Below are 24,666 nucleotides of genomic sequence, written 5' to 3' on the forward strand. Positions count from 1 at the left end.
GTCCGTTTTGAGTATCCAGACCTTGGCATCAAGGGGGGCCGAATCCTGCTAAATTATATGTCAGTAGGGAAGCACTCTTGCAGGGTTTGTACCCTTTTGGGTATCTGAAATTCCATGACTTTTCCATGACCCTTGACTGATTTTCCATGACCCCATACAGGCATAATTTCCTCACCCCTACCTCAAAACACGTCAGAAAGGTTTTTTTTGGGGTTTTTTTGTACACAAGATCGAGGCTCGTGAAAGAGCGAACATTAATCACACAGAAAGACAAACCGACACATAAAACATATAACATCGGGAGCGGTAGACAAGATGGGGAGAGAGGGGGAAGGACACAAACACAACATTTGAGAGCAGGGACCGAGAGACATGGAGACATCGAGAGATCTGTGGGAGGGAGAGGGCTTTGGGGGGGGGGGAGGCATGGGAAGGGGGCGGTGGGAGAGGAATAAAACATATGGACACTGCCAGGACTTCCAGGAAAGAAGTTGGAATTTCAAACAAGGTTGATCTGGGGTGAATTAGCGGGGGTAGAAAAGATCAAGGTTTTGGATGGGGGAAGATAAGAGATGGTGGTGAACAGCTGTTTTGAAGACCTGGAGGGAGGAGTGGGATTGAAAGGAGTGTGGGAGTTTGTTCCAGAGGCGGGAGAAAAGAGGGATGAAAGAGTGAAGGTGAGCAGAGACTAGATTTTGGCAGTTTAACCATCAGAGGGTTGCAGGCAGATCTTGTGCGACCTGTAGGAATATTTGGGGGACAGAGCACAGAGAGAGCTGGGGGAGCAAGGCCGGAGAGGAGTCGGTAGAAGACAGAAAGACCACCAACCTGCCTGTGGTGAGTGAGTGAAAGGCCCTTGGAGTTAGCCTCATCGCGGGAGATTCCAATGATTCTGAAAGCTTTGGTTTCAACAGCGTGAAGCCGAGCTAGGTGTGAGGCAGGAGCACCGGCCCATAGGGGAGAACAGTATTCTATTGAGCTGCGGATGAAAGCCTTGTATGTGGTGAGGAGCTCGGGTGTGCCGAGGAAGGACTTCGCACGACGGAGGATGCCCAGTCGGCGACTGGCTTTGGAGGCCAGCTTGGAAATGTGGTTTTCCCAAGAGAGATCTTGGCAGATAGTGAGACCCAAAAGCTTGAGCGACAGAACTTCTTGGAGACGATTGTTGAGAAAGTAGATGGGAGGGTTGTCCAGTCGATCTTTTCGGAGAAACATAGTAAGAGTGTGAGATTTGTCAGGATTGAAAGACATGTTCCAGGTTATGCAAATTATCAAGGATTTCATGTCGACCCTGCTTCAGTTGAATAACACATTAGGTAACTGTTAACATGATAATGTGGTTGGCTGGATACAGAAGACCTGGAAAGAACAAAACTGGCCAGATATCAAAACCTGGTCATACATGATCATTGGTTCAGCTGTCCTTGACTTTCCTTGATTTTCCATGAGCCATACGAACCACCTGTGTTGCAACATTGACATAAGCACCTCACCGTACCTTACCGTACCCCTGCCTCCTCCTGCTCTTCCCAGTCCTTGTCCTCCTGCTCCCCGCTCACCCTATTCCTGCTCCCCCCTCACCGTCCTTCTGCTTCGAATTATGTTGCCATAAGGAAGGAACCAATGACGTCATAGTTAACAGCACTTATTTCCCCATGCGGAGTTCTTTACAATTATCTAAGTTTCAATTTTCCCCATGGAGCGGTTTCGGAGATATGGAGGTCCAAAGTTTTTGCAGTTTTCCAAGATTGCGCTGGTAGAACGTGATCTACAACTAAAATTACTAAAAAAAATTATACACGAGCAGACACAAACTGGCGTCATTCAGATCAACAGATGCCGAGAAAATGACTTTTTAAAATGCAGACACGTACGTACTGATCGTTTAACGTCGGTTGTCGCTTCGCGAGGGAACGGTAATAAGTACAGCAAGTTTGTCCAACTTGTCGCGATGGGTCAAAGTCGAAATAGTGCTCATGCGGAATCTGGAGCCCAGACGTTGCAGGATAAATTGAATGGGCGTGACCCAGTGACCCCGTCCCTGACCACGCCCCTCACCACGCCCCTGCTCACGTCTACATCTCGAGTTCAACTTTCCCAACCCGTGCATTAATCTCGCTGTGCTGGTGCGTTCGGTGTTTGTCTTTACTCGGACATGGCGTCGACGTACAAGCTCGTGTACTTTAACGGTCGCGGACGCGCAGAACTGCCTCGGCTCGTGCTGGCGCAAGCGGGGATTCGTTACACAGACAGACGGATTGAGGTCGAGGAGTGGAAGGACTTGAAACCAGGCGAGACCCGCACTCTTCACTCTCGAATTGAGCGTTGTGTATGAGTCATCCATTTTCTTTGGAAAATGCATGTTGGAGAGGAGAGCGTGGGGGGAACAGGTAGTCGGGTTGGAGAGGGAGAGGGAGAAGGCGAGGGAGAGAAAGGGGTGGTTGCGGAGGAGGTTGGAAGCGAGAGGTTGCGGAGAGGGAGGGAAACGAGAGGTTGCGGAGAGGGAGGGAAACAAGAGGTTGCGGAGAGGGAGGGAAGCGTGAGGTTGCGGAGAGGGAGGGAAGCGAGAGGTTGCGGAGAGGGAGGGAAACGAGAGGTTGCGGGTAGGGAGGGAAACGAGAGGTTGCGGGTAGGGAGGGAAACGAGAGGTTGCGGAGAGGGAGGTAAACGAGAGGTTGCGGAGAGGGAGGGAAATGAGAGGTTGCGGAGAGGGAGAGAAGCGAGAGGTTGCGGAGAGGGAGAGAAGCGAGAGGTTGCGGAGAGGAAGAGAAGCGAGAGGTTGCGGAGAGGGAGAGAAGCGAGAGGTTGCGGAGAGGGAGGGAAACGAGAGGTTGCGGAGAGGGAGGGAAACGAGAGGTTGCGGAGAGGGGAGAAACGAGAGGTTGCGGAGAGGGAGGGAAACGAGAGGTTGCGGAGAGGGAGGGAAACGAGAGGTTGCGGAGAGGGAGGGAAACGAGAGGTTGTGGAGAAGAGGAGAAGCGAGTGGTTGCGGAGAGGGAGGGAAGCGAGTGGTTGCGGAGAGAGAGGGAAGCGAGTGGTTGCAGAGAGGGAGGGAAGCGAGTGGTTGCGGAGAGGGAGGGAAGCGAGTGGTTGCGGAGAGGGAGGGAAGCGAGTGGTTGCGGAGAGGGAGGGAAGCGAGTGGTTGCGGAGAGGGGAGAAACGAGAGGTTGCGGAGAGGGGAGAAACGAGAGGTTGCGGAGAGGGGAGAAACGAGAGGTTGCGGAGAGGGAGGGAAACGAGAGGTTGCGGAGAGGGGAGAGCGAGAGGTTGCGGAGAGGGAGGGAAACGAGAGGTTGCAGAGGGAGGGAAACGAGAGGTTGCAGAGAGGGAGGGAAGCGAGAGGTTGCGGAGAGGGAGGGAAGCGAGAGGTTGCGGAGAGGGAGGGAAGCGAGAGGTTGCGGAGAGGGAGGGAAGCGAGAGGTTGCGGAGAGGGAGGGAAGCGAGAGGTTGCGGAGAGGGAGGGAAGCGAGAGGTTGCGGAGAGGGAGGGAAGCGAGAGGTTGCGGAGAGGAAGGGAAACGAGAGGTTGCGGAGAGGGGAGAAGCGAGAGGTTGCGGAGAGGGAGGGAAACGAGAGGTTGCGGAGAGGAGGAGAAGCGAGTGGTTGCGGAGAGGGAGGGAAGCGAGTGGTTACAGAGAGGGAAGTGAGGAGGGAAGAGAGTAGTCGGTTTGGGGGAGGGAAACGAGTGGTTGCGGAGAGGGAAGTGAGGTGGGAAGAGAAGAGAGTAATTGGTTTGGGGGAGGGAGAGTCGAGAGAGGTCGGGTTGGGGAGGACTGGGGGAGCGAGTGGTCAGGTTTGGGATGGGGGTGTTGAAGCGCGTTGAGCCCCGATATACGAGGAGTGGCGACATGACGTCACGTGGGTCATTGGCACCATTTTGTGTGTTTCGATCCCCACTTATTGAGTGGCCTTTGGTTTATCACTGTGAAATTCCATTGAAGTTAAAGTGTTCAGCAAGTCTTGTGCCATATGTTGGATTCTGATGTTTGGTTTGAATGTATTCAAATGACACTAACATTTGGGGAGACAGAGGAGAGGGAGACCAAAGAGGAATATATGAGAGGGAGAAAGCAGGATTAAAAAAAAAAAATTGGCAAAAAAGTTTTGTATGCCCTGTGAGTGCTGACGTTGGGTTCGAATGCATTTTCAAAAGAGTAGAGAACGAAGTGTGAGAAAAGGAAAACCATGGAAGATGAGAGATTTAAGGAAAACTAGCAGAATAAAAAAAAAAAATCACTTTACAATTATAATTTACTTCATTTTATAATTTTAAAATTGCTCAAAAACTGAACGTTATTAATAAATAAATATTGTAATCCTTAGTAAGTCCACGTCTTCAACTAACAAATACCACTCGTCGCTTTACTGATGGGAATCCAAAGGGAGAAAGGGTGAGGGGGTGAGGAAACTAAATGAGACAAAACTAGAAGAGAGGAGGCGAGACGAAATGAGGTGAGACGAGACAAGAACAGATCAAAATATAATGAAAGCAGATCACACAAAAAGGTGAAAAGGTGATGTCGTGTTAAAAAAAATTCACATTTTCAGCAGGTGGCACAAAGTTTGGAGGTAAGGTCGATCATAGAGAAGGTGGCAATCAGATTCGGGGAAGTATTGATGTGTTGACACTGAGGCACCGCACTACAGGCTCCAGACTCAAAGTACAAAGATCTGAACTTATTCCAAAGTTATTTTTTTACAAAGGAGTTATTACAAAGGAGAAAAGGATGTATTTTTGGTTGTGTTTAGCAGATTTACAGTGCGTGCCACATACGGTTGCTTTTGCCGATGAATTAACACTATTTAGCGCAGGGTAGCGGGGGTGACATAACTGTGTAGCGGTTACCGGAAGCCTGACAATTACCGTGCACCGGCCGATGACGCAACCGGAGAGCGGTCACGTGTCCGGACTCGCCCGGGCGTGTCCAGACTTGTCCTTCTCGGGCGAACACTTGCCTTGCATACCACGCCCCGTCGAGAGGCGTGACTTACCTATTTTGCATACCACGCCCCGCCTGACAGGCGTGGCTTTTGTGCGTTCAGTTTGCGATATAAATTGCCGCCCGTTTGAGGGGCGGATTCAGTGTGCTTTTGAGTTCTTTGGTTTTGAGCTAAATAAATAGCTCGGTGAAACTTCGTTCCTGTGTCGTCCATTTTGTCTGGCTTTATTGTGCGAGCACAGCTCCCACAATTAGTGACCCCTTTCTAAGAACACGGCGATGGAGTCAGCTGCAGCTTTGAAGCTCCCGGGCTTCTGGGAGTCGCACGCGGCCGTTTGGTTTGCCCAAGCGGATTCTCAATTCGCCCTGCGAAAGATTACGAAGGACACGACGCACTACCACCATGTGGTCTCTGCGCCCACCGCCTCCTACGCTGCCCGGGTCCTGAGCTTCCTCCAGCACCCGCCGAACGCCGACAAATACGGCGCGCTCAAAGGTCTACTCCTCGGTGCGTTTCGACTCACGGAGACCGACCGCGCGCAACAACTACTCGACCTCCCGGAGCTGGGCGAGGCCCGTCCATCCGAACGCATGGACCACATGCTTGCTCGACTCGGTGACCACAGCCCAGATTTCCTCTTCCGTGAGCTGTTCCTCCGGCAGCTACCCGGGCAGGTACGATTAGCTTTGGCTAACTCGCCCATCACGGACCCTCACGCCCCGGCCAAAGAGGCCGATAAATTTCTCGGCCAGGCGACACGTCGGAGCGGCCGCATGGCACCCTGGGCCGACCGAGGCAACGCCCGCGCCACGACCGGCACCACCACCGGCCGGGTCCGCGCCACTGATGGCAGCGGCCGCCGCGACGCCCCGTCGACCGAACCCGACGCAGCCGCCGGAGCCTCCACCAGAGCGGACCATGTGCTATTACCACGCCAGGTTCGGGCAGAAGGCCAGAACGTGCCGCCCACCGTGCACTTTCGGCAGGTCGGGAAACGACCAGGCCGGCGCTCGCTGCCTGCCATGAGCGTCGGCCATTCAGGCAGCCTTCTGTTTATCACGGACACGGAGTCCGGGCAGAGTTTTTTTTATGTGACACCGGCGCTCAGCTGAGCGTGATACCCGCCTCGATGCAGGACAAACAGGCCGCGCTATGCGGCCCCGCCTTGGTCGCCGCAAACGGTTCCTCCATCCGCACCTTCGGTTCGCGCAGCGTCGCATTCTGCTTCGGGGGCCAGCGCTTCAGTTGGGACTTCATCACGGCGAACGTGCCCATGGCCTTGCTGGGTGCAGATTTTCTTTGTGCGCATGGGCTTTTGGTCGACATCAAACGGCGTCGGCTCATCAACGCGGAGACCTTCAGCTCGCTCGCTTGCTCATTGAGCGGCTCCGCTCCGACCAAGCTAGCCTGCACGCTCCCGGCCGTGGACGATTTCACCCGCCTACTCGCCGAGTTTCCCGCCCTCACAAAGCCGACGTTTTCGGCCGGCGTCGAACACCACATCCCAACCACAGGTCCACCGGTCTACACCAGGGCTCGCCGCCTCGACCCGGCCAAACTCGCCGTGGCGAAGGCGGAATTCGACCCGCTGGAGCGATTGGGCATTGTCCGATGCTCGAATAGCGCGTGGGCCTCGCCCCTGCACATCGTGCCCAAACCGGGCGGCGGATGGCGACCATGCGGCGATTACCGCCGCCTCAACGACGCCACCACCCCCGACCGGTACCCGATACCACACATACAGGACTTTTCCGCCCGTTTGGCGGGGCGGGTGATCTTTTCCAAGGTCGACCTTATTCGGGGCTACCACCAGGTACCTGTCCGGCCGGTCGACGTTCCGAAGACGGCTGTAATTACACCTTTTGGCCTCTTCAAGTTCCTCCGAATGCCGTTCGGCCTTAACAACGCGGCCCAGGCCTTCCAGCGGCTGATGGACAGTGTGCTTTGCGATCTCACCTTTCTGTTCGTCTACCTGGATGACATTCTCATCGCCAGCACTTCCGGGGCGGAGCACCTCGTCCACCTGCGCACGCTTTTCGAGCGCCTCGGCCAGCACGGCCTCATCATCAACCCGGCGAAATGCCAGTTTGGCATAACGGCCGTCGACTTCCTGGGGCACCGCATCACGAAGCGTGGGGCCGTCCCTCTGCCTACCAAGGTGGAGGCAGTCACAAGTTTCCCGCGCCCCCACTCCATCAAGGCCCTACAGGAATTTTTGGGGATGGTAAATTTCTGCCACTGGTTCGTGCCTCGCGCCGCCCAACTCATGCGCCCCCTGTATGACGCTCTCCGGGGCAAGCCGGCCAAGCACGACGTCGCCTGGACCACAGAGATGCACACGGCGTTCACGGGCGCTAAGCTGGCCCTCGCCAACGCGACCATGCTGGTGCACCCGGCGCTCGACGCACCCATCGCCCTCACCACGGACGCTTCCGACTACGCGGTGGGCGCCGTGTATGAACAGTGGGTGAACGGGGCTTGGCAACTGCTGGCCTTCTTCAGCCGGCAGCTTCGCCCTAACGAGCGCAAGTATAGCGCTTTCGACCGCGAGCTCCTCGGCCTTTACCTGGCTGTTCGCCATTTCCACCATATTTTGGAGGGCCGCCCGTTCACAGCGTTTGTGGACCACAAACCACTGTTCTTCGCTATGGCCAAGGTTACGGAGCCGTGGGCGCTGCTGGCGGGCCGACGCCTCTCCGCCGTGTCCGAATTTACGACTGACATCCGGCACGTCGCGGGCAAGGACAACGCTGTGGCCGATTGCCTCTCCCGGTCCGGTGCGAACGCCGTCCACCTGGGTGTGGACTTCGTCCGCATGGCGGCCGACCAGACCACCGACCCCGCGGTGCAAGCCCTCCGGACAGCGGACACAGGCCTGCGGTTGGCCAACGTCCCCTTCGAGGACACGGGCACAATTCTCCTGTGCGACGTTTCCTTGGGCCAACCTCGCCCCATCGTGCCCACCGGATGGCAGCGGCACATTTTTGACGCCCTCCACGGCCTTTCCCACCCGAGCCGGAAAGCATCACAGAAGCTCGTGGTAGAAAAGTTCGTCTGGCACGGGCTCCGTAAGGACGTCCGCGACTGGGCCAACGCCTGTGTCACCTGCCAGCTCGTGAAGGTCCACCGACACACCCAGGCCCCGTTGGCACCATTCGACGTGCCTGCGCGGCGCTTCGACCACGTCAATGTGGACCTGGTGGGACCCCTTCCCTCCTCGCGGGGCTTCACCCACCTCCTCACGACGGTGGACAGGACCACCAGGTGGCCGGAGGCCGTCCCGCTGGCATCAACAACATCCACCGACGTGGCGCAGGCCTTCATTGGCACTTGGATTGCCCGTTTTGGCGCACCCTCGGACATCTCCTCCGACAGAGGCCCGCAATTCACCTCCAAGCTTTGGGGCGCGGTCGCCCAGGCCTTGGCGGTCAAGCTTCACCGCACCACGGCCTACCACCCCCAAGCCAACGGCTTGTGCAAGCGGTTCCACCGCTCGATGAAGGCCGCTCTCAGAGCCAGCCTCCAGGACGACGGTTGGGCCGACAGGCTCCCGTGGGTCCTATTGGGCCTCCGAACGGCCCCTAAAGAGGACCTCCAGGCTTCCACCGCCAAGCTGGTCTACGGCCAGCCACTGCGCGTGCCGGGCGAATTCATCCCCGACGCCACCGGCCCCTGGTCCGCGTCTCACCAACGCTCGGACCTCCAGGAGGCCGCCAGGAGATTTGCCCATGTCCCACCATGGCTGCCCCCAACCCCACGTCCCCCCAGCACTTCGCACTGCGGAGTACGTTTTTATCCGGCACGACGCACACCGGGGACCGCTCCGGACGATGGACCTTTCCAGGTCCTGAAGAGGGACAACAAGTCATTCATCGTCGACATCGGCAGCAAGCCAGACCGCATCTCCGTGGACCGCCTCAAGCCGGCCCATTTGGACCTCGACCAACCTCCACGGTTGACCCTTCCTCCATGACGGGGCCATCCCCCGTCAACCAAGCCCCCCGCCCCGACCATCCACCGCCACGCCACCTACCACCCCCACACGAATCGCCAGGGGTCGTTTCGGCCGGGTCATCAGGACCCCCCTCAAACTGACTCTCCCTGTGCAGGTTAATTCTGGGGGGGGGGGGGGGCGCATGTAGCGGTTACCGGAAGCATAACACAATTACTGTGCACCGGCCGATGACGCAACCGGCAAGCGGTCACGTGTCCGGACTCGCCTGGGCGTGTCCAGACTTGCCCTTCTCGGGCGAACACTTGCCTTGCATACCACGCCCCGTCGAGAGGCGTGACTTACCTATTTTGCATACCACGCCCCGCCTGAGAGGCGTGGCTTTTGTGCGTTCAGTTTGCGATATAAATTTCCGCCCGTTCGAGGGGCGGATTCAGTGTGCTTTTGAGTTCTTTGGTTTTGAGCTAAATAAATAGCTCGGTGAAACTTCGTTCCTGTGTCGTCCATTTTGTCTGGCTTTATCGTGCGAGCACAGCTCCCACAACTGCATACACAATGACATAACTGCCTGACAAGGAAGAATTTATTCGATTTTGGTGAAGATCTGGATCCGAATCCAGATGCAATAATTTTTTGATTCTTTACCATTGAGTGACAGGCCTGAAGCGCTATATAACACAATATCTCAAAGTGGTGACCGGATTTGGATGAAACTAGGTGGACAGGTTGGGTGTGTGCCAAGGATGAATTGATTACATTTTGGTGAAGATACAGACTGGATCTGGATACTAACATTTTAAAAAGTGCTTCTTCATCATAGGGGATATATATACACACACACACACAAGTTCAAAACACACATGGTCACAAGTGTGCCGCACTGACCGGGTCCTCAGTCGAGGTCCTCAGCAGTCAGCATCATCCCGTTTCGGCCCTTCAACCTCGATACGGTCAGCTAAGGTGGGCCAGCAGGGGCACATACACATCCACATGCAGCAACTACACCTGGATGCGTACATACCCCCATCCCCAGCCAGTGCGAACGCAGACTACAACAACAACACCTCCGCATCCAGAATCCACAGCACCAAACAAACATGGTGGAACACTCAAACACCCACCTTTATACCCTTCACCACTCACCAACAAAACACACCAGATCATTCATATACACACATACACACACATACACACCCATACACACATACATACACACATACACACACACACACACAACACCAACAAACCAAACACCTACCCTTACAACATACACCACTCAACATAAAAAAACACATACTCATGCAAAAATTCATTCATGCAAAAACACACACCCTCACCCACTCAATCATATACATAAAATAAGAAATAATAATAGTAACAAAACAAAAAAAACCACACACAACCAATCTACACCGTTCGACGTGCCTCCATAAACTTCCTCCATATCCAAAATGAGCCTTTCAAGGCAACCTGGGCCACCTTGTCACACATCCTTCTTTCTGTCCCACACACTCCAAGCCGAGCAAGAAATGCAGAAAAGGAATTGCCAATATACCCTCTACACCTCACCTCAAATGGCTGACATGAAACTCGCCAACCCTTCTCCCGGCACTCTGCCTCCAGCTCACTGTACTTTCCTCTCTTCCTCTCGTGCACCTCCTCCATGTTCTCTTCCCAAGGTACCGACAATTCCCCTAAGATGACCTGTCTTGTTGCACCTGACCAAATGACAATGTCAGGCCGCAACCTTGTCACACAGATCTCCTCTGGGAATACCAATTGTGGCTTTAGGTCTGCCACCACCTGCCAATCACAAGCATCTGACAGCCCTCTTGCTTTCCACCTCCTCCTCCTTCCACCTTTTACCACTTGGCCCTCTTTGACAAACCACACCTCTCCCCCATCAGTCTCCTTCTCCACTCTTCTTTCTCTCGACCTCAGCACCTCTTGTTGCACCATCTGCACTACCACCGCCAGCACCTGATCATGTCGCCACCTGTATTGTCCTGCTGCCAATGCTACTGAACATTCACTCGGTGCATGCTGCACCGTTCAACCCCCACAATCTCAAGTTTACTGGTGACGGAAGCACATCATACGTTGCCCGCAACAGGAAATTCAACAATATTGGCTCCATCCTCCAAATCTCTTGCCACTTCAACATCCTCACCTGCACACCTTCCCACTTAGTCCAAGCACCTTGCTGTGCCTGACCGACTGCTTTCGCATATCTCCCCTCCTCTTCCTTTCTTCTCACCTCCCTCTCAACCATCTTCCTCCTCTCTTTCACACATGCCTTTCCCCATCGCTCATGCTTCATCCACCCCAAGCCATGCTTATCTATATTATAATAGGCTACGGTGATTCTGTCTGTCTGTCCGGGGGTGTGGCTTACTCCGTTTGCAGAGTAGCTCCACCCATTCTTGGAGAGGTTTCATGTAAACAAATATCCACCATTTTATTTGAGGCCTGTTTAGTTAGGCCCGTGCTGTCTTTCTCTCTCACACAGGTTTATTTAAACTCTAATTCAATATATAATTTCATTTTTAACAGTCGCTAACATAGTTTTAGACTCGGTTGAAAAAAACGGGAAGGGAATCCTATGAAAGTTTCCGTTTATGGAACGAAATGATTTCTCAAAGGCCTGTAACATAAAGCCCATTCATTGAATCACCCTCACAATTTTATCTCGAATTCACCATCTGATTTAATTTTTATCGATGGTTTTAGACTCGGCGTCAGAAATAATTGCGAACATTCACGCACACACGGGAATTGCCGAGATATAAAATACACCGCCTAAAATAACAGACGGGGAAAATGTCGACATATATTAAAAATTCGCTTTTTCTTTTCCGTTAAGATATATTACTTTTACTTTTGATGACAGTCGTCACAAAAACGACATATATTTCTTCGTTCTTATTTCATTCAACATTATTATCCGGAAGTAAAATATGTTTCAGGAAATTACCGAGAGATATTTCTTCGTTTTCTTTTATTAGTGATGTGCGCATACACTTTAAATAGGTTTATTTGAAATCTTTAATTTTCACAATGTAATTTACTTGCCATTTGTCATTTGATGATTACGAGACACTTCCTCTTGAGGATCGTGACAATTCATGCGTTGCGTGGAAACTTCCATTTCCAAAATGAATGAGACGATCGATGAAGATCGCAGTCTTGAACAGGATGCAGCAAGAAAAATAACTAGACGGGAGAAAAACGAGAGAAAAGAGACGGGAAAAAGCCGATTGGAGAGGAGAGTGAGGAGCAATTGGAGAGGCGAGTGAAGAGCCATTGGAGAGGCGAGTGAGGAGCGATTGGAGAGGCGAGTGAGGAGCGATTGGAGAGGCGAGTGAGGAGCGATTGGAGAGGCGAGTGAGGAGCGATTGGAGAGGCGAGTGAGGAGCGATTGGAGAGGCGAGTGAGGAGCGATTGGAGAGGCGAGTGAGGAGCGATTGGAGAGGCGAGTGAGGAGCGATTGGAGAGGCGAGTGAGGAGCGATTGGAGAGGCGAGTGAGGCGCGATTGGAGAGGCGAGTGAGGAGCGATTGGAGAGGCGAGTGAGGAGCGATTGGAGAGGCGAGTGAGGAGCGATTGGAGAGGCGAGTGAGGAGCGATTGGAGAGGCGAGTGAGGAGCGATTGGAGAGGCGAGTGAGGAGCGATTAGTGAGGAGTGAGGCGCGATTGGAAAGGCGAGTGAGGCATGATTGGAGAGGAGTGTGAGGAGGTATTGGAGAGGGGTTCGAGAGGAGCGAGGGGTTGGAGAGTGAGGGCCAATTGGAGAGGAGAGTGAGACGTGATTGGAGGGGAGTATAAGGAATTGGAGAGGAGTGTAAGGGATTGGGGCGGAGTGTGAGGGGTTGGAGAGGAGTGTGAGGGGATGGAGAGGAGTGTGAGGGATTGGAGAGGAGTGTGAGGGATTGGAGAGGAGTGTGAGGGGTTGGAGAGGAGTGTGAGGGGTTGAAGAGGAGTGTGAGGGGATGGAGAGGAGTGTGAGGGGATGGAGAGGAGTGAGGGGTTGGAGAGGAGTGTGAGGGGTTGGAGAGGAGTGTGAGGGGTTGGAGAGGAGTGTGAGGGGTTGGAGAGGAGTGTGAGGGGTTGGAGAGGAGTGTGAGGGGTTGGAGAGGAGTGTGAGGGGTTGGAGAGGAGTGTGAGGGGTTGGAGAGGAGTGTGAGGGGTTGGAGAGGAGTGTGAGGGGTTGGAGAGGAGTGTGAGGGGTTGGAGAGGAGTGTGAGGGGTTGGAGAGGAGTGTGAGGGGTTGGAGAGGAGTGTGAGGGGTTGAAGAGGAGTGTGAGGGGATGGAGAGGAGTGTGAGGGGTTGGAGAGGAGTGTGAGGGGTTGGAGAGGAGTGTGAGGGGTTGGAGAGGAGTGTGAGGGGTTGGAGAGGAGTGTGAGGGGTTGGAGAGGAGTGTGAGGGATTGGAGAGGAGTGTGAGGGATTGGAGAGGAGTGTGAGGGGTTGGAGAGGAGTGTGAGGGGTTGAAGAGGAGTGTGAGGGATTGGAGAGGAGTGTGAGGGAGAGGAGTGTGAGGGGTTGGAGAGGAGTGTGAGGGGTTGAAGAGGAGTGTGAGGAGGTATTGGATAGGAGTGTGAGGAGGTGTTGGATAGGAGTGTGAGGAGGTGTTGGATAGGAGTGTGAGGAGGTGTTGGATAGGAGTGTGAGGGGAGTGGGATTGGAGAGGCGTGAGGGTGGAGAGAGGAGAGTGTCAGGTGGAGAGGAGTGAGGGGTCACATATTATGTGAAATAAATAAATTGTGTTCATTACACCATTTCTGGATCTGATGAATTGCCAGAAACCATTTTGTAAAAATGAATGTGCAGCATCCATCTAAATATGTCGAAACGTCACACACGTCCAGGCCTGTGGGATTCCCACGGTTGACCCCACTATATTTTTTTTAAATCGCGGCACGGTCGGTCATACACCGCCTAAAATAACAGACGGGAAAATGGCAATATATTAAAATTTTGTGGCGGACTTTTCCATTTGATGACAATCGTCATGATTAAATATTTAATTTATACGTCGTCACAATAATGTGGAGAGAGGGGCATACCTTCGTTCACGTATCGCCACAGACAGGAAATTGCCGACAGATATTTCTTCGTTATTATTTCATTCATCATTATTATACGGAAGTAAAGGTAATCCTGTTTAATCTGGCATTCATTCCAGCAAGGGGTTGGAGAGGAGCGTGGGGTTGGAGAGGAGCTAGGGGTTGGAGAGGAGCTAGGGGTTGGAGAGAAGCGAGGGGTTGGAGAGGAGCGAGGGGTTGGAGAGGAGCGAGGGGTTGGAGAGGAGCGAGGGGTTGGAGAGGAGCGAGGGGTTGGAGAGGAGCGAGGGGTTGGAGAGGAGCGAGGGGTTGGAGAGGAGCGAGGGGTTGGAGAGGAGCGTGGGGTTGGAGAGGAGCGTGGGATTGGAGAGGAGCGGGGGGTTGGAGAGGAGCGGGGGGTTGGAGAGGAGCGGGGGGTTGGAGAGGAGCGGGGGGTTGGAGAGGAGCGGGGGGTTGGAGAGTGAGGAGCGGGGGATTGGAGAGTGAGGAGCGGGGGGTTGGAGAGTGAGGAGCGGGGGGTTGGAGAGTGAGGAGCGGGGGGTTGGAGAGTGAGGAGCGGGGGTTGGAGGGAGAGGAGCGAGGGGTTGGAGAGGGGCGAGGGGTTGGAGAGGGGCGAGGGGTTGGAGAGGGGCGAGGGGTTGGAGAGGGGCGAGGGGTTGGAGAGGAGCGAGGGGTTGGAGAGGAGCGAGGGGTTGGAAAGGAGCGAGGGGTTGGAGAGGAGCGAGGGGTTGGAGAGGAGAGCGAGGGGGGATCGATTGGAGAGGGGAGCGAGGGGGGATCGATTGGAGAGGGGAGCGAGGGGGGATCGATTGGAGAGGGGAGCGAGGGGGGATCGATTGGAGAGGGGAGCGAGGGGGGATCGATTGGAGAGGGGAGCGAGGGGGGATCGATTGGAGAGGGGAGTGAGGAGCGATTGGAGAGGGGAGTGAGGAGCGATTGGAGAGGGGAGTGAGGAGCGATTGGAGAGGGGAGTGAGGAGCGATTGGAGAGGGGAGTGAGGAGCGATTGGAGAGGGGAGTGAGGAGCGATTGGAGAGGGGAGTGAGGAGCGATTGGAGAGGGGAGTGAGGAGCGATTGGAGAGGGGAGTGAGGAGCGATTGGAGAGGGGAGTGAGGAGCGATTGGAGAGGGGCGTGAGGAGCGATTGGAGAGGGGCGTGAGGAGCGATTGGAGAGGGGCGTGAGGAGCGATTGGAGAGGGGCGTGAGGAGCGATTGGAGAGGGGCGTGAGACGTGATTGGAGGGGAGTGTGAGGGGTTGGAGAGGGCCGAGGGGTTGGAGAGGGGCGAGGGGTTGGAGAGGGGCGAGGGATTGGAAAGGCGAGTGAGGAGCGATTGGAGAGGTGAGTGCACTTGATCAAAGTTTATTTTGTTATTCTAAATGCTTGTGATGAGGTTTTGATCCACATTAGATAATCACTCTTCAGCGATTAACTTTGCACAAGTGATCATCACACAATCAGCGATTCCACACGTGTTTAACTCTAAAACGCCTTTTCATAAATTCGGCCCAAACTGATTAGCCTGGCAGAGGTATTCGCTCTACCTAGTGCCGTTCTAGTTTTATCTGTGATTGCACAAGTCCAGGTGGTCGTTACAGGTACATGCTGTGAGTTGTGGTTCTTCGATCGTGCACTCCATCAATAACATTGTTTTTGCAGACATGCCTTTCGGCCAGCTGCCTGTGCTCTACGTCAAGGGGGCCGTACTCCATCAGAGTCTGACCATTGCACGTTTCCTCGCATTCGAGACTGGTTAGTCTGCATATGAATAGAACCGCCGAGTCACCAAGGAGGATTCTTTTTGTTATTATCCACAAAACGAAACTGGAGTTTGGGAGGGTTTGCATAAAGGGGATGAAAAGAGTCATGGATTGTGTTAAAAGAGATGATAAAGATTGCTTAGATTAAAATGACAATCCTAATCTTTTACCTTCGGCATGTTGTGCACCAGGTCTGGCTGGAAAGACATCAATGGAACAGGCCCAGGCCTGTTCTATCGTGGAGTCAATACACGACTTGGTGATGATTGGTCCACGTTTCAGAAATTCTGAAGAAGTCAAGGTTTGAAATGCAATTTACAAAACCTGGTTCATGTAGTCTGTTTAAACGAAAGTGCTTTGATTGGTTATTGAAATGGAGAAATCTATCTGGGTACGCGCGGCCCCGATCTGCCTACGTGCTGTGTAAGATTAAGGTCGGGGATGGCGTTAGCTGCACAAGTGAGGTTTGGGGCTTGCATGAGTCCAGACAACTGGAATACAAGGAGTGCTGACAAACACACACGTTTAGTAAGAGGAATGCAGTAATTGAACATGAATGCGGGGATGTGTAGTGGAGGATGATGAGGGTATGGATTTGTATATGGTGGTGGAGCCTGGCATGATATGTATTATGATGTAAATAGGGGCTTGCATGAGGTGTAGGGTGGTTAGGCTGGCATGAGGTATAGGTTCATGAGTGTCAAGAATGGTATGAAGAGTATGGATGAGGTTTTGGGGCTACTATCATGTACCATGAGGAAACTAGAAAGGCATTCGGTGGAGAGCAATCCTCCGCCAGGCTAAACAGTTTATTCTTTGTACCCACTGATAGGCCAGATCTGCATTCGGACCTGAACCAAAATCTAATCGGCTTGTTCTCGTCACTTAAACAACTCATCCACCTCGTCATAACTCGGCCATAACTTTTTAAAATATGTTATATATCGCTTTTCACCCGATTTCATCCTTGCAACTACAGACCAATCAGCCTGCTTCCAATTATCAGCAAAGTCATTGAATCCATCATTGCTTCGGATATCAAATCCTTCCTCTTCTCCAATGGCTTGATCTCTGATCATCAATTTCGATTCAGACCAGGTCATTCTACTCTGGACATGTTGCTTCTGCTGTCTCAACAATGGATGGAGGTCCTCAATGCCAAACAGGAAATCAGAGCTGCATCACGTGCCTTCGATACGGTCTGGCACCCAGTTGTGCTCACCAAACTCTCCTCCTATGGTATCCATGGAAATCTCCACTCATGGCTTGCGGACTTCCTCTCTGGTCTTAGGCAACGTGTGGCCCTGAATGGATTTCTCTCATCTCCCCTTCCTGTTCTGGCTGGAGTTCCCCAAGGTAGTGTTCTGGGCCCTGTGCTATTTCTGGTCTTCATCAATGATCTCTCCGACTCTTTGGAATATCCTCTCTATCTCTTTGCTGATGACACCACTCTCTGCCGCTCCATTCCTCTTCCCTCAGATCGACAGTCTGCAGCCTCCTCACTCTGCAGACCTGGACAAAATCACACACTGGTCAAACAAGTGGAACATGTCTTTCAATCCTGACAAATCTCACACTCTTACAATGTCTCTCCGAAAGGACCGACTGGAAAACCCTCCCATCTACTTTCTCAACAATCCTCTCCAAGAAGTTATGTCGCTCAAGCTTTTGGGTCTCACTATCTGCCATGATCTTTCTTGGGAAAACCACATTTCCAAGCTGGCCTCCAAAGCCAGTCACCGATTGGGCATCCTCCGTCGTGCGAAGTCCTTCCTTGGCACACCTGAGCTCCTCACCACATACAAGGCTTTCATCCGCAGCTCAATGGAATACTGTTCCCACCCTCTGGGCCGGTGCTCCTGCCTCACACCTAGCTCGGCTTCACGCTGTTGAAACCAAAGCTTTCAGAATCTTTGGAATCTCCTGCGATGAAGCTAACTCCGAGGGCCTTTCACTCACTCACCGCAGGCAGGTTGGTGGTCTTTCCGTCTTCTACCGACTCCTCTCCGGCTTTGCTCCCCCAGCTCTCTCTGTGCTCTGTCCCCCAAATATTCCTTCACGTCGCACAAGATCTGCCTGCAACCCTCTTATGGTTAAACTGCCAAAATCTAGGCTCTCTGCTCACCTTCACTCTTTCATTCCCCTTTTCTCCCACCTCTGGAACAAACTCCCCCACTCCCTTCAATCCCACTCCTCCCTCCAGGTCTTTAAAACAGCTGTACACCACCATCTCTTATCTTCCCCCATCCAAAACCTTGATCTTTTCTACCCCCGCTAATTCACCCCAGATACTTTTTTTTTTGAAATTCCAACTTCTTTCCTGGAAGTCCTTGCAGTGTTCATATGCTTTATACATCTCCCACCTCCCCCCAAGCCCTCCCCCTCCCACATTTCTCCTCATGTCCCTGCTCTCAAATGTTGTGTCTCTGTCCTTCCCCCTCTCTCCCAATCTTGTCTACCGTTCCCCTTATTTTTTGTGTTTTATGTGTCGGTTTGACTTTTTGTGTGATTAATGTTAGGGTTTCACGTGAGCTCTTTCACGAGCCTCGAACTTGTATACAAAAAATATATATATATATATCTCTCAATGGTGAAGAATCACTTTAAAATTAAATAACTCTCGTATCCGAATCCAAATTCAGATCTTCACCAAAATCGAATCGATTCGGTCTTCACATCCCCAACCGGTCCACCAAGTTTTCTCCAAATCCATCCATAACTTTGAGATATTGTACTATGTATCGGTTTTAGCCCCATCACTCATTGGTGAAGAATGACTAAAATTTCTCTGATCCGGATTTGAATCTTCACCAAAATTGAATCGATTCTTCCTTGTCACATACACAACCTGTCCACCAGGTTTCGTCCAAATCCATCCACAACTCTTTGGGATATATTGTTCACAGACAAACGGACAGACAGGGGTGAAAACATAACCTCTATCCACCTGCGGAGGTAAATAGAGGCTGTCATGGGGTGTAGGATGATGGGGGTATAGGGTGGTTTGTTGTGAAGGGTGACTGTGCAACCTGGCATGGTGTTAGGATGATGATTGGTGGTGGTGGTGGTAGTGGTGGTGGTGGTAGGGGTGGTGGTGGTGGTAGGGGTGGTGGTGGTGGTAGGGGTGGTGGTAGGGGTGGTGGTGGTGGTGGTAGGGGTAGGGGTAGGGGTATGAAGTGCAGGATGATTAGGGTTCGGGATGGTATTAGGTTTATGAATGAGTGTGCGGATGACATGAGGTGTAGGATCACAATGAGTGCAGATGACCATGTTTGGTGAGAGGAGTATGGTTATTGAACATGAAGGTGAGAGTTGTCCAGAGACTAAAATAATGTAACATTCACTGTGGGAGATTATGATGTACGTGTCTTGGATCTGTGGTTAAGTTTACCATTGCTTTCTTCCTGCTACATTGAATCGCATGTAATGTGATGTGAGATTTTGTTTCCAGGCAATGTTCTGAGATGACGACGACCTGTACCATGTTCGATACAGAGCATTGGTGGTGCTGAAGCATTGTCTTGGCACTGGTCACATCGTGCGGTTCAGGCCACACCTGGTGGCTTGCTATTGAACCCTGTAATGAGTTACCTTATTTCATCCCCAACAGAAGCAGAAGGAGAAGGATCTATTTGAAGCCCTCCCGACATTTATCAACTATATGGAGCGCTTTCTTGGTGATCGAGAATGGATGGTTGGAACGTCGGTGAGAATTTATTCTCCACAAATAGGTTTCATGTGGGGGGTTAAGTGGGGGAGGGTGAGGGGGGATTTTACAAACAAACATATTTAAGTCTGTAGTTTATGTCCAGGCTCATGAAGGAGTCGGATGACAGGGTCAAAGGCCACTTTGGAAATGGAGCAGAGGACAGGTGAGCAGGTGAGTATGAGGTTAAGAAGTGAGTGGACAGGTGGATATCTATCGAAGTCTCAGCTCATGAAGGAGCAAAAAGACAGAACAACAACTTTATGGACTGACAGGGTAAATGGGGAACAGACAGACAAATGGACCTAATTAGAACAAGTAGTTAAATAGAAGGAATGGAGTAGGGGGAAGAGGGGGTGGGGTGAGTGAAAGAATAGATCGGAGGTAGGTATGGGAAAAAGCATGAGGTGGTATTGGATGGCATGCTTAAATTATTGATGTGAATAGAATGACAACTAATAAAAGGGAGTCTGTTCCACTGAAGAGAGAATGGAGGGTTTAATGAATGTAGTTTGGCATCCAGATTAACTTCAAAGGGAAACCAGGTGTGAGCTTGTGAGCCTGGAGGTCAGAAGCGAGTCGATAGAAAACCGAGTCCCACAAACCTGCCTGCAGTAGGTGAGAAGCAAACCCTGGGACTTGGCCTCATGCCAGGAGATGCCAATAATATTGTTATGGATGATGGGGATGAGGACCAGAGTCCCAAACATCACTCCCAACTACGTGTGTTACTGGGTGACTCAGCGTCCCAGGGTCCTATTCCCAACCCGCTGGGCCGAGGCCCTCAAGCTGCCCGAGCGTATTTTGGAAGCTTGAACTTATGGTTGAGCGCAAGGAAAAGAGGCTCTAGATTGCCACCCTAACAACTCAAGGGGATTGCAACTCGTGCAGTGATGGGATGACCAACGTCACGTGTTGGCATTTGCAGTTTTGACACGCGTGTCCAAGTACCCATAAAAAAAAAAAAAATCTGGATCACAAACACTCCCGGGAGTTACCTGGATCCACCGTAGTTGGATTTATTGAAATCCGTTAATCCATTCTCAAGTTATAACACGACAAACAAACAGACAAACAAACAGACAGACACGACTCCTTTTCTAAGATAGATTTTATATGCAGCCTGTGGCTGCTAGTTACATCATTGCTAAGAGCGCAGCTGTGCCGATGCAGTTCCCCCTGCTTTTGGTAAGCTGGTACTCTTTTTGCCAACCTCAAAAGGATGACAAGCTGAATCAAACCCACCTGGTGTTATTTGGCGGCCCAACCTTGGTCTCCTATTGGATTGAAAGTATAGAAGAGGAATGTGTGTACTGGTGACATTTAACCAAGTGACACCAGGATTCGGAGAATGATGAGATGTTTGAGAAGGTCGACCTCGGGTGAGATTGGGGAACAAGCATCTGAGGTCATAATACCGACCGATGAGCAATTTCAGAACAATTGATTTCATGCTTTAATTGAATGCGATTAAAACATCGATATTTCAAATTGTGAAGGAGTGACAAAAACGTGCAGTTATGTAGGCCATTCCATTTTCAGGTAGAACCTTTGAGGCTCATGTCCAAGGTATTTTTAATTTTCTTTTTTTCTGTACTTCTGTTCACAAAGTGAAGTTGCGACATTGAAAAGACAAATGTTGTACAAATGTAACACCAAAGCCAAGTTAATGTGGCTTGCCATCCTCTCCTGTGCATTTATGGACAGTCGTGACTTAAAACCACTCTGACAAATAAAAAATAATTTCCTTTTTTCTATTTTATGATTTCACAACTTCTTTCTTTGACTTCAAATGATTGGTCACATTAGATATTTAGATATATGTGTTGTTTACCCCATCCATGTCTCTTGCCTTTTCAGGTAACCTGGGCTGACCTTTGCCTGCAAAACTTTGTGCTTTGGTTGAAGGAGCTACGTCCGGAAGCCCTAAAGACCTCGCCCAAACTGCAGGCTGTGTGCAATCGTGTCGAAGCCTTGCCTAACATTGCCGCATGGCTGAAAAATAGGCCGCAGACAATGTTCTAAATGTCTGATGGAGTGCAATGCCTTAACCGGGATGGATTGCAAATATTCGCATCAAAGTTTAGCAAAAAGTCCTGATTATTGGGTTAACCTCACATATGTGTGCCTGTTTTGAAATACAGGAAATTGTTTTATTTTATTTGAAATTGAAATTTATCGGTCTTGTTTAATGTGTATGTAAGACAGATCAGAATTCAAGGTTCAATAAAATTTCATTTATGCCCCCAAAAAAGGAAATTGTATTCTGTTGGTCTGCTAAGTATTATGACGGTTTATATTTCTGTTCTGTTTAGACAGGATTCAAACCTCAAATGAAGAATTTGTCTTGCTGGTGAAGGCTGAGTGTTGATCTGCATCGGTGACATGAAGAACTAAACGGCACTTGGTAGAGCGCATACCTCGCCAGGCTGAACAATTTACGTTTTGTATCCCACCGATAGGCCTGATCTGTATCCCACTTGTGGATGTCAAACCAGTTCCCTTCCACAGACACAAGGTAACAATCCCGTGCTCGAGACTTGGATCCATCTGAGTGCAAGTGCACCAGGTCAACCTCAAAAGTGCACCAGGTGCACCAGGTCTCCAACATGAACTGTCTGAGTAGCACAATGGTTTGCTGATGGGGACTTGGACTTCTCACTATAAGTATTGTCGCGTGGTTCCCCTTGGTGAACACCACAGGGATCACGGATAGCCAAAGCCAGCTTTTACTCCAAAGGTGTTCATTTCAATTAGAGGATTTCACTATATATATGTGCGAGAGGTAGAAAGAAGAAGAAGCTGAAGCATTTACCTGAACGATCCCGCCGGGCAGTCTCAACCTGCGGGAAATAACTGAAACAAAAACCGGGTTTATAAATGTACAGAAAATAATGAAAGGGTTTATTAAAACGGATGCCGAGACAGAAAAGCGCGACGGTAAAACTAAGTTCCTAAATGGAGCGCTCCCTCACCAGATTTAGAAACACAGACACAGAGGAATATAAACTGGATAAAATAAATTATGTGTGTGTGCACTTAGCTCAATCGGCTTGAACCTCGTCAGGAATAGTGTCGGCCCCAAACTCGCCGTCCGGACGCTGCGGCGTTCTTGGCATGAGCCCACGGGTCCTAAAATCCTGCTCTCCCGCTCTATCTCACCCTCTCTCTGTTCTTTTCACCCTCTCTTTTGCTCAAGGTCATCTTCCAGCATCCTGGAAATCAGCAAACATTACCGCTTTACACAAAAAAGGTGCAAAAACAGATCCTTGCAACTACAGACCAATCAGCCTGCTCCCAATTATCAGCAAAGTCATGGAATCCATCGGATATGAAATCTTTCCTCTTCTCCAATGGCTTGATCTCTGATCATCAATTTGGTTTCAGACCAGGTCACTCTACTCTGGACATGCTGCTTCTGCTGTCTCAACAATGGATGGAGGTCCTCAATGCCAAACAGGAAATCAGAGCCGTCTTCCTTGACATATCACGTGCCTTCGATATGGTCTGGCACCCAGCTCTGCTCACCAAACTCTCCTCCTATGGTATCCATGGAAATCTCCACGCATGGCTGGCGGACTTCCTCTCTGGTCGTAGTCAACGTGTGGCCCTGAATGGATTTCTCTCATCTCCCCTTCCTGTTCAGGCTGGAGTTCCCCAAGGCAGTGTTCTGGGCCCTGTGCTTTTTCTGGTCTTTATCAATGATCTCTCCGACTCTCTGGAAAATCCTCTCTATCTCTTTGCTGATGACACCACTCTCTGCCGCTCCATTCCTCTTCCCTCAGATCGGCAGTCTGCAGCCTCCTCACTCTCTGAAGACCTGGACAAAATCAGACTGGTCAAACAAGTGGAACATGTCTTTCAATCCTGACAAATCTCACACTCTTACTATGTCCCTCCGAAAAGATCGACTGGACAACCCTCCCATCTACTTTCTCAACAATTCTCTCCACGAAGTTCTGTCGCTCAAGCTTTTGGGTCTCACTCTCTGCCATGATCTTTCTTGGGAAAACCACATTTCCAAGCTGGCCTCCAAAGCCAGTCGCCGACTGGGCATCCTCCGTCGTGCGAAGCCCTTCCTAGGCACACCTGAGCTCCTCAACACATACAAGGCTTTCATCCGCAACTCAATGGAATACTGTTCTCCCCTATGGGCCGGTGTTCCTGCCTCACACCTAGCTCGGCTTCACGCTGTTGAAACCAAAGCTTTTAGAATCATTGGAATCTCCCGCGATGAAGCTATCTCTGAGGGCCTTTCACTCACTCACCGCAGGCAGGTAGGTGGTCTTTCTGTCTTCTACCGACTCCTCTCCGGCCTTGCTCCCCCAGCTCTCTGTGCCCTGTCCCCCAAATATTCCTACAGGTCGCACAAGATCTGCCAGCAACCCTCTGATGGTTAAACTGCCGAAATCTCGGCTCTCTGCTCACCTTCACTCTGTTCCAGAAGCGGGAGAAAATAGGAATGAAAAACTCCCACACTCCCTTCAATCCCACTCCTCCCTCCAGGTCTTTAAAACAGCTGTTCACCACCATCTCTTATCTTCCCCCATCCAAAACCTTGATCTTTTCTACCCCCGCTAATTCACCCCAGATCCACCTTGTTTGAAATTCCAACTTTTTTCCTGGAAGTCCTGGCAGTGTCCATATGTTTTATACCTCTCCCACCCCCCCCCCCTTCTCTTATCTTCGTGAAAATATCCCCCCTTCCCATGCCTCCCCCCCCCAAAGCCCTCTCTCTCCCACAGATCTCTCAATGTCTCGATGTCTCTCGGTCCCTGCTTTCAAATGTTGTGTTTGTGTCCTTCCCCCTCTCTCCCCATCTTGTCTACCGCTCCCGATGTTATATGTTTTATGTGTCGGTTTGTCTTTCTGTGTGATTAATGTTAGCTCTTTCACGAGCCTCAATGTTGTATGCAGAAAAAAGAAAAAAATAAGGCTGCAGTCCGCTCGTTCACCCCCTGCTAGGCTTCGCCAGCGCCACGCTGCAGCGGCAAGCCACACCCGTCCACGTGTCGTCTGCTCGGAGAACCGCAGTTCCCGAGCTGTGGGCTCTTCCCGTTGCCTCTGCACATCTCCCGGTGCCGTCTTCGACACGGTCGGTCTAAGCAAAGAGCGCGAGGGAGAAGAACAAGGGAACCAGTGGAGGGCAAGATCGGAGGGTCAGCGAGGGTCAGAAAGCAAGAGGTCAGGGTAAGAGCGGAGAGCAAGAAGAGAGAAAATGTCGGTCCTCGAGTTCTTTTAATGTTG

At 51.5% G+C, this 24,666-nt stretch overlaps 1 protein-coding gene across 1 annotated transcript; it reads left to right on the top strand.

Annotated features, from left to right (window-relative positions):
• Nucleotides 1-1,948: 1,948 nt before the first annotated feature.
• HPGDS (hematopoietic prostaglandin D synthase) lies at nucleotides 1,949-21,678 on the top strand. Its single transcript, XM_068130849.2, has 5 exons — nucleotides 1,949-2,291; nucleotides 15,613-15,705; nucleotides 15,905-16,014; nucleotides 19,324-19,419; nucleotides 21,280-21,678. Exons 1-5 carry the CDS (start codon nucleotides 2,156-2,158, stop codon nucleotides 21,442-21,444), a joined length of 600 nt encoding a protein of 199 aa, XP_067986950.2. The 5' UTR covers nucleotides 1,949-2,155; the 3' UTR covers nucleotides 21,445-21,678.
• Nucleotides 21,679-24,666: the final 2,988 nt, after the last annotated feature.

Source organism: Myxine glutinosa, unplaced genomic scaffold (genome assembly GCF_964187855.1).
Source record: "Myxine glutinosa unplaced genomic scaffold, kmMyxGlut1.1 SCAFFOLD_1017, whole genome shotgun sequence".
Lineage (NCBI taxonomy): Eukaryota > Metazoa > Chordata > Myxini > Myxiniformes > Myxinidae > Myxine > Myxine glutinosa.